The sequence below is a fragment of the Cryptomeria japonica genome, chromosome 6 (assembly GCF_030272615.1).
Source record: "Cryptomeria japonica chromosome 6, Sugi_1.0, whole genome shotgun sequence".
Classification (NCBI taxonomy): domain Eukaryota; kingdom Viridiplantae; phylum Streptophyta; class Pinopsida; order Cupressales; family Cupressaceae; genus Cryptomeria; species Cryptomeria japonica.
The window spans coordinates 624,892,604-624,903,188 of NC_081410.1; the positions used below are offsets into that span (position 1 = coordinate 624,892,604).

Here is a 10,585-nt window from a genome sequence, read left to right on the forward strand (position 1 = left end):
TGACAGACATGCTACCTAAAGCTACCGTAAATAAAGATGTTGCCATCCATATGCAACTGGATGAACTACTCACTCAATTGGAAGCATCAGGAGTAGAAGCATCAGAATACCTTAGCAAATTGAAAGAAAAAGAGCTAACTACCAAGATGATTGAAGAAGTGCAGAAAGCAATTGCTATAGGTAAAACAAAGCTTATTGAATTCATTGCTAAGTTGTCCCCTCAACTCAAGCATATTATTTATTTATTCCAGAAGTTATGTACATTTTCATTATTTATCAAAGATATCAAGAATAAGACCGAAAAAGAGATTACCGATCTCTCAAATAAATTGACTACTGATCCAAATTCTATTCAAAATTTTTATACAGAGCTACAAACTCTTATGGCTCAACAGTTAGAACTTTGTAATGAAGAGCACAAAATAAGGATGGATATCATGACTCTTTAGACATTATTTATTCCTCATTTATCATCAGTCCAAGAGCAGATCAACCGAGCTACCCAATTGTCCACTCAAGCCGAGGGAAGCACTTTAGATGGTTTGATCTCACTCTCAGCTGATATTACAGCTCAGAATTCACTAAAGGAAAGTGTCAAGGATGCACTTACTACCGTTCTCAAAGACGCTCGTACAAAGTATAAATCTATTTTTGACCAGTTGCCCCCACCAAATGGTAACTAGTTTTGATGTTTGTCAAAAAGGGGGAGTGTACCGAGTATACAGAGTATCTGAGTGTACAGAGTTTATAATATATATACCGAGTGTACAGTTGAAATTGACAGGGGGAGCATAGAACATCAGGAACATGAAATACAAAGTATCGATCATCAAGTTGTTCAACATATTGATAAGGGGAGTATGTATTTGAACAAATGTATATACCGTCATTTCAGTTTATTTCGCAAGTATATAGATTTTGTATTATGACTTTGAAAGGAGTTTTGTCAAACATATCAAACTAATGTCAAAAGGGGAGATTGTTGCTATTTACTAAGTTTTCATTAGTTTTATGCCCAAAGTCAGTCTATATACTCTAGTCGATTAATACCACCGAAAGGTCCAGTTGGTAATTTCTAAGGTGTCGGTTACAGAAGAAAGGCTAGTCACCGAGATGAGACACACCGAGTTGTCTACCGAATAAAGTTCTATGTCTATCGAGCAGCAAAGAAGGTATACCGAGTCCATCTGAACCGAGTAAAAATGTGTTACCAGATTCAATGAACATGGACACACATGTGAAATGTGTTACAAGATTCGAGAACTTGGAACCGTTATTACATAGGAAATTGCATTTAAAGATCTTGTATGATTTTGAGGGAGTTTATCCAATGAAATAATTTCTATGTTTATTCATTCGATAAAACATGTTTGTATGATCGATGCATGAATAGATCACCATCTCAGAGATCTATTTATACAGAATGATTTGAGTATCTAAACAAGAGGAAAAATGATGAGTTGAATATGAAAATCTTGAGAAAAGATAAGATGTGAAGATTAACAGAGATATTCAGAGGTCACCGAGAAGGTTTTTCAAAGAACAGTTTAAGTGATAGAGTATACAGAAGTGGTCACCGAGTTGACTTATCAATTATCGAGGTATGCTATGAGCAAGGTAATTTCATATTGAGCACATAGAGTCTGCTATAACATTTCAGATGTAAAAGTTGCAGATATTTTGTATAGATTTTGATTGAAGTATTTTGAGTTGAGTTAGAAACCTCTAACAGGGTAAAAGACTCTAACAAAGTCTATAAATTGTAAAGCCTTTAACCAGGTACAACATTTTTGTAAAAGTGTTTGTAAAATCCTTAGCAAGGTAGATCTAAAGATCTTTGTACTCCTAACAGGGTGAGCTATCAGAAATAGCTAAACATGTAGCTCTAACCGAGCAATCTTGATTATTGCAGTAGTGAAGTTGTGGGTGCCATCCCCATTGCAATTTTTCTCTCTAAGCAAGTGTTTCTGCGTAACCAAAATCTTTTTGTTATGGAGTAAAATTTATATGAATGTTATTTCTATGATTATGTTTCAGCATTATATATTATGAGATCAACAATATTCAGTTTATGTTTAATAGTAAAATTGTTGTTCAAGAAAAGTTTTGAAGTACTGATTCACCCCTCCCCTCTCAGTACATTAGCTTCCCTAGTTGGACCTAACAATTGGTATCAGAGCACTACTATTGGTAAAGGGTTTAACAACCTAAAGAGAAAGATCCTATCAATGGAAGGCTACAAACAATCTCACAGAATTGTGAATCTTCAAGAAGAATAGGATCATGCTAACCAAGTAATTGCAGATATGCAGAGACAAATGCAAAGATCACTGAAAGTCAGAAGAAGGCTATCTAATGATTTACAAGGCTCACAATAATTGGTGGAACAAATTGAGACATCATCCGAGAACAACATATGAGAAGAGTCTGAAGAAATGATTGTAGAACTGAAAAGAAAGAACAAAGCACTGAATGAACAACTAAAAGTAATGAGAAGGGAACATGAGTATTTCAGCACACAAATGACTCAAAATCTTGATGCATTGAGAACAACTGAAGATAATATTCGAAATGTAGAAAGAGAAAAACAACAACTAGAAGCAATGGTGTCTGAAAAGAATGATGAAATATCAAGGATTAGTGGAGTTCAACATAATCTGTCTGATCAATTGGGTTATGCACATCATGAAGCAACTCTAAAAGAAAATGAGAACCAAGCATTGAAACTTGAATTATCAAGATTGACCAATGAACTATAAGAAGAAAAGAAGTCCAAAGAAACACTGAAGAAAAGTTATGAAGCATCAAGAATGTTGGATGAGCAACTAAACTTAAGATCACCTAACAAATCTGTCGAACTCGGTTATAAAAGAAATAACTCTATCGAGAAAGGGATCAACACCACCGAGTAAGGAGAATCATCAAAGAAGACTGGAAACAAAGATAAGATGAAGGACAAGAAGCCTATTTGCAACTACTATGGAAAACAAGGTCATACTGCCAACGTTTGTCAGATCAGAAAAGGTGAGCAACCGAATGTTACTAGGTCTGATGGTTATTGTTACAATTGCAATAAGTATGGTCACACATCTAAAAAATGTAGGACAAAGTCTGTTAACAATTATCAGAAGGCAAAATTCAAGGGGTTTTGCAAAAATTGCAATAGATATGGACACAATACCGAGAAGTGTTGGTTTAAGCAGAAAAACTATATGTAGTCTCCACACTGAGCAAATGCTAGAAGCTACCGAACTCACACAGATCTCAATCGTCAATATAATGTAGTACCATGGGATTACAATACAAGGATATGGTGTGAATGTTGTGGAAGATATGGACATATAAGTGCTAACTATATGATAAGGTTTGGAATGAACAACCGTAGATCATGGAGAAATCCTGGAATGGCATGCTTTCATTGTCACAAAGTTGGACACTTGGCTAAAGAATGCAGAGATCAACTCAGAAGAGATACTGAGGAGATAACAATTAAACTACAAAAATTCTGGAAAAAGAAGGAAAATGTGTCAACCAATGAAGAAAGAACCTTACCTACCGAGTTAGGTGCATCTACTTCTAATTAATCAATAAAGGTATGAAGGGATTGCATTCTCACAAGGTTAGATTTTAACAATTCCTATTTAATCATATACTTAATTCCAAGATCTACATAGCCAAGATGCAATAGCAAATTAAAAATATTATCTAGTCTTTTTGATTTACCAGAGAAGTCGGTAAATACATTATGCCTGTCTAGTCGGTAAAAGTTTATAAGGGAGATAGTCAGTTTAGTGGAACCAAGTGCATTTAATGCTCAGTATACCTAACTGCACGAAGCCCGATAAGGTTGAAAGGATGTATTTAAAGTACTCTACGCGGTCATTTTTCACTTACCAGTTTTCAAAGAGCAGAGCTAAGCGAATTAAAGGCGATCAAACATTCCCAGAAGAGAATTCAAGGTATTTTACACAATCCAAAATGCATTTTCAAGCAAGTTAACCGATCAAAATCAGTTGTGAATATTTGCATTGGATTTTATTAAGTTGGAAGCATTTTCTGGTTATTTGAAACCGTAAGCTATTCTGTAAGTAGAATTCCAAGTTTGAAATGGCTCCCAAGGTGCAAAAACCCATTATAGTTGAGACCATTGAGAAGCCGTCAGTAAAATACACCTTACCTCCCAAAGTGGCATCCGAACCCGATGAGAAAACTGCATTCTCTCTTATTCCGGATAGGGTTCTGTTGATAGAAGATGTCAGATTTTATACTAAGTGTCATGTTGAAGAGATAGGTCATACTAAAATTAAGGATATGTATGATGAATTGTGCACCGATGGAATCCTGGATAGCAAGTTTGAGTTGAATATGAAAATCTTGAGAAAAGATAAGATGTGAAGATTAACAGAGATATTCAAAGGTCACCGAGAAGGTTTTTCAAAGAACAGTTTAAGTGACAGAGTATACAGAAGTGGTCACCAAGTTGACTTATCAATTACTGAGGTATGCTATGAGCAAGGTAATTTCATATTGAGCACATAGAGTCTGCTATAACATTTCAGATGTAAAGTTGCATATATTTTGTAAAGATTTTGATTGAAGTATTTTGAGTTGAGTTAGAAACCTCTAACAGGGTAAAAGACTCTAACAAAGTCTATAAATTGTAAAGTCTTTAACCAGGTACAACATTTTTGTAAAAGTGTTTGTAAAATCTTTTAGCAAGGTAGCTCTAAATATCTTTGTACTCCTAACAGGGTAAGCTATCAGAAATAGCTAAACATGTAGCTCTAATCAAGCAATCTTGATTATTGCAGTAGTGAAGTTGTGGGTGCCATCCCCATCACAATTTTTCTCTCTAACCAAGAGTTTTTGCGTAACCAAAATCTTTTTGTTATGGAGTGAAATTTGTATGAATGTTATTTCTATGATTATGTTTCAACATTATATATTATGAGATCAACAATATTCAATTTATGTTTAACAGTAAAATTGTTGTTCAAGAAAAGTTTTGAAGTACTGATTCACCCCTTCCCTCTCAGTACATTAGCTTCCCTAGTTGGACCTAACGAGAGAGAGAGAGAGAGAGAGAGAGAGAGAGAGAGAGGGAGAGAGGGGGGGAAGGGAGATGTGGAGGGAGGGAGAGAGGGAGAGAAGAGGGGGAGGGAAGGTAGAGAGAGGGAGAGAGGTAGAGGGAGGGAGAGGGAGAGAGAGAAGAGGGGGGTGGGAGAGAAGAAGGGGGGGGAGAGAGAGAGAGAGAGAGAGAGAGAGAGGGAGAGGGGGGAGAGTAGGGGGGAGGGAAAGAGGAGGGGTCTTAAGGGGTCACAGGATACCATATGACCTCTTAGGAAACAATACGACCTCTAATGACACCTAAGGGGTCATATGGTGGGCTAATAAAATGATATATTAAATTTAAAGTTATGAATAGAAGATCATACAACGAGACTCCAAGCGAACAAACAACGAGGCTTCACTAAAAAGCAAGTGTAAGAGCTTGACCTAACTCGAAGAGTACTGCCTAAGTTCTAAAACATATGATGCTATTAAATTTGCAAGGTTATAAGACTGATCTTGATTGTGACTATAGGAATTACACACTTGATTTCTTTCATGGGTATGTACCCTTCCAAGCTGTTTGACAAGTGATGATCATCATATACTACCACTGCCATGCATACAACAAACTTTAATTTCTTTAGGTGACAGGCGTTGTGTAACAACATGGGAACTCTCGCATACCCACCACTATCATTCTACAGGACATCATCTGTGTTACTCTCCCTCTTTCTCTTCCTACCTGTTGTTTTCTTCTGAAAAACATATATTGCAGGTACTTTGACTCATCATGTTGCTTTGTTGACACTATTTTCCACATCTGCTCTGCTCATTAAAAACACATTCGAGAAGAATATTGCTACAGGTTTCCTTGTTTGTCATGGTAATACACCCGTGGTTCAATTTCAAACCCTATTCCTCCTGTTCAATATACACACAAAAATCCATCAATCAATTTTTTAAGGAGAGGATACATGATAAAAATCATAGAGGAAGTTGCAGACAAGAAATAAATTCACTTACTTCTATAGAAGTGCAAACACAGTTGCAGTGGGGTATGGAGGGAGGGAGAGAAGAAGAGAAAGAGGGATGGGGTATGGAGAGAGAGAGAGAGAGAGAGAGAGAGAGAGAGAGAGAGAGAGAGAGAGAGAGAATACACTTACATGTGTATATATATGTTTAATATATTATATATACATATATTATATGTATATACATATATTATATGTATATATAACATATTATATATACAATGTCATATTATATATTAAATATATTATATATAGAATATCATATTATACAATAGTGCGTACGCCCTGTTTATAGTAAAGATAGCACACACGCGTTGTTTATAGGGAAACAAGCGCGTACGCACTGCTTACACTATAAGTACCTTGTATGTGCTTTTTAAACCATAAGTACCCTATACACACTTTTGACTGTTTAGGATTGGAAATAGGCCTGGATGACAAATCTACGGATTGGAAGTTTGATTTCCCTCCATTTCTCTCATTTTTCACATGTTTTATTTTATCAACTTGGCTTATCGACTTTGTCATCATCAGGTTTACACTTCATAAAGTGGGTATTTCTAAAATTGCCACCATATTTTCACCCATCTTCTGAGCTTTCTAACCATATAATTTGTTTTCAATTTGAACAACAATAACATATTATTATTGAATTTCTTTTACTAGTGTCTCCATAGTTCTCACAGACATAGGTGCACCATTTTTTGAATAAATTTTGATATACTTATCCAAATTTAAAAAAATTTATATATTATTGTAGTGCACTTGATTCTTTACAATTTAAAAAAAATAAAATTGTATTTTCGATTTGTTTAGTGCAACTTATGCTTCACGCACGAACAAGTACCTAATTTTCAGGATGTGCTCGATTGGAAAAATCATAAAAAAGAAATAGTCAACAAAAAATTACAAAAAAATACACATCTTCTAGTGCTCACTCTTAGCTATCTTTCTGCCAAAGGATTTGTCAAAATACTAAATCTAACTATGACTTTTTTGATGCGCACGTCAGACACTATGTTATGTTTTTCAGAAAAAATCAGGGTCAGTTTTTCGTGCGCGAAGGATTTGACCCCCTTAATCTTATCCAATTTTAAATTTTTTTAGTAGTTTGGAAACTAGATTTAGATTACTATTATATTTGTTCTTTGATTATCTTCATATCTTGAGTGGATGACTTTCAAGTTTTGCCTCCAAGTTCAGGTTCACTTGATTTCAGAAAAAAAAGGTGTCCACTTATACCACCTTTTTGACCACCATCTTTGTGCATTTACCCTGGTGTAAATAATTATTCATCATAGATATTATTACACTTTACTTAAGTTTACTTAGGTACATGCATTTAATAGTAGTTTGAGTATGAGACACTTGGGTGTTTGTGCCAACATTGGGATAGTGTGTGTAGGAGAATTTCCACCTTTTATGGTGTTGATCTTGTTGTTACATTCCACATTCAGTGGGTGATCCACCTCATGTGGAATATTATATTATTTCTCCTACCTACCCACACCTATTTCCTACTTACCCTTGTTTCTTATATAGCCACATGTCATGTTTGTGTGCTCACATGTCCCTAGCCTTGCCTATATAAGAAGGCTCATCTACATTGTTTGTACAGGCAATCAATCTATATCTTGTAATGATCTAGTTGATCATATTTTACATCTTGATAGAATACAGTTTATTCCTATCATCTATTTTGTCTCTCTTATTTGTGCTTTCCATTGCCTCTTGATCTTGGCAAAATCTCACAAATAGATTGTGGAGATATGTTATATTTCTCAAACTTAAAATTATGAAATAGTATTTTAAACGTAGATATATGTTTTTTTGGATTTGATTTCTATAATAGCCTTAATCAAGTGGAAATATGTTGAAAAAAAAAATCTTTCTCAAATATTTTTTTTATTTTTTTTGTTGTTTATTTAAATTATTGTATTAGTTATTACATTTATCATGTTAGCTTCATGACAATTTTTTTTTATTTTTTATTTTTTATTATTATTTATTAAATAGTTATGCTATCTTTAAATTACAAGTGAATAATTACTTATTTTATTTTTTATTTAAAATATTTTATTAATACTTTTTATTGAATAATTATTTTATTTTAAAATAATAATATTATAAATATTTTTCTTACGTCTAGATTCAACCCCAATATTTATTAAGTTAGGATTAATATTTTAATTTAAACCCTATTCATAACTCTATATCAAATCATAACCTTAATATTGAAAAAAAACTCAATTTGAACTATAATCCTAATTGAACATTAAACCAATTAAACACCGAAACTAAACAAATTGAACCTTAACCATAATTATAATAGAATAGATTAACAATAATTTAAAGTAGCTGAAAATAAACATTGTATTTATGCTAAGAGGTGTCCTATACAATGTCAGCACATCCTTGAAACAAAAAAGAAAGGGCAGTTACAGTCTAGCATATGGAATTTGAAGAGTCTTGCCATCTTGTGTGAATAATTACGCCGAGAGGCGTTCCTACAGTCGCAGCAGGGGGGAGTGAAGCCATGCGTGTAAACACTAAAGAAAACGAAAATCTGATGACGGCCATGCATTGTAACCGTTGCCTGATCTGTAATGGAAGGTGAAGCGGTTCAATAAGAAACGCATACGGGAAATGGAAGAGTCATTTTGTTTATATCCAGTACAATATCTAACACATTTTGTACAGAGAATTCAAAGCATGATCGGACGAGCATTAGTTTACATGCCTCCATAGATTCAAAAAACTGACCCAAAATTGTCATACCTCCATCGTCGTGGCCATTATACCCAGCTAAAACTGAGCTAGCTTCGTATGGTTTGTAAGCTATGACAGACGATGGATAATCCGGCGGTGGCGCGGTCAAATCCTCTATAGTGGTTTCCCCGGCCTTGTTTTTGCTTGGTACTGCAGCATAAGCGATGGCCGACGCACTGAAAATGCAGAAATAAACAGCGGGGATACCAAACTTGGCAGCCCAGTGCTGTGAGAAATCATGAATTATATAATCCGGTTGAATCCGACGTAGAAGGTGTTCAAAGGGATTCTGGAGGCCGTCAAGAGCTATCTTCAACAGATCTGCCATTTCAATGGGAATATCGGCGGTGTTGTCGGCTTCAGGAGGTAGACCCTCTACAGAGGGCAGTGGTAGCTCCACCATATCGATTTTGCCCACCCACTTTTCATGTAGCGAGGAATTTATCTTTGAAATATTGTTCGGTGTGGAGAGAAAAGAGATCCTCAAGCCCTGATTTGCAAGTCTTTTGGATAACTCGAGAAAAGGAGAGATATGGCCCTGTGCTAGCCATGGAAACATGAGTACATGAAGGGCTCCATCCTTCATTTTGAGGAATTCACCGACAAGGTTTTGGATTAAGGGGATAATTCTGAATCCAGTTCAAACGTCTCGCGCTCACTTAAACTGAGATCATGATTGAATCAGCGATATGAAAAATGGTTCAGTCGAAAGACTTTTTCTAATCCAGGTTTATCAATTTTTTAGAATACTATGTGCAATCCAGGTTTATCAATTTTTTAGAATACTATGTGCAATCCAGGTTTATCAATTTTTTAGTGTACTTATATTAAATTGGAGCGATTAGGATTTAGGTATTTGTGTATTAAGCATCCAGGAGGAAATTGAACATGCAAAATGAATGCATCTTCAATTTAAGCATCTGATTTGTGATTGCTTTGACCCTCTGATTTGTGTTGTTTCAACATCGTATTTCATGGTATAATTAAAAACATTGATATGATGCATTTTTCAGAATTATTTTTATCCGTAAATGAATTATGGTTAATTTGTTTGTTCACTGATTAAAAAAATGGGTATGCTTGAAAAAATCTGTGCACTAATTCCAATCTCTATTTAAAAACTCTGTGAATGAAGTAAAATTACATTATCAAAGTTTATAGGCTTTCAATGGAAAAAAATCACAATTAAGAAAATCACAATCAACAATTCATTATTATGGATGTGTTTGTTATTTAAAAAATATATTTATAGTTTATTTTTTTCTATTTCTATATTGATACCAATAAACATAATTGAATCCTAACTCTAAACTTTTAATTAAACAATAAATCAAATTGAACTTTAAACCTAACATTAACCCAAAATAAACAATAACCTTAAATATTATTAAACCTTAATACTATACCGAATTGAACCCTAATCTTGAACCCTAACCCTAACTATAACACTAAACCAAATTAAACCTTAGCTGTTAAACAAATTGAATTGTATTCATAATCTTGATTGAAATTGAATGCTAACCCTTATCTTAATTAAAATTGTAACCCTAATTGAAGTCCAATTTTAACTCTTAATAAACCATATTAACATTTATTAAACATTACCACGAATTATAACCCTAATCCTATAAGATAGTTTTGGATGCATTGATCATGCATGTTAGTTTCTATTATAATGTAATAATTTAAAAGAAATGAAGAAGATGCCAATATTTTGGGTCTCATGGTAAATT

The 10,585-nt window shown here is 34.2% G+C and overlaps 1 protein-coding gene across 1 annotated transcript; it reads right to left on the reverse strand.

Annotated features, from left to right (window-relative positions):
- Positions 1-8,706: 8,706 nt before the first annotated feature.
- On the reverse strand, positions 8,707-9,255 carry LOC131876751 (putative UDP-rhamnose:rhamnosyltransferase 1). The gene has a single exon (XM_059222224.1). The coding sequence runs from the start codon at positions 9,253-9,255 to the stop codon at positions 8,707-8,709; it is 549 nt and encodes a 182-aa protein (XP_059078207.1).
- Between the last annotated feature and the right edge of the window lie 1,330 nt (positions 9,256-10,585).

Bases quoted from the DNA above. Each gene is read 5' to 3' on its own strand.
- LOC131876751 (XM_059222224.1), bottom strand. From the start codon at position 9,255: ATGGTGGAGCTACCACTGCCCTCTGTAGAGGGTCTACCTCCTGAAGCC.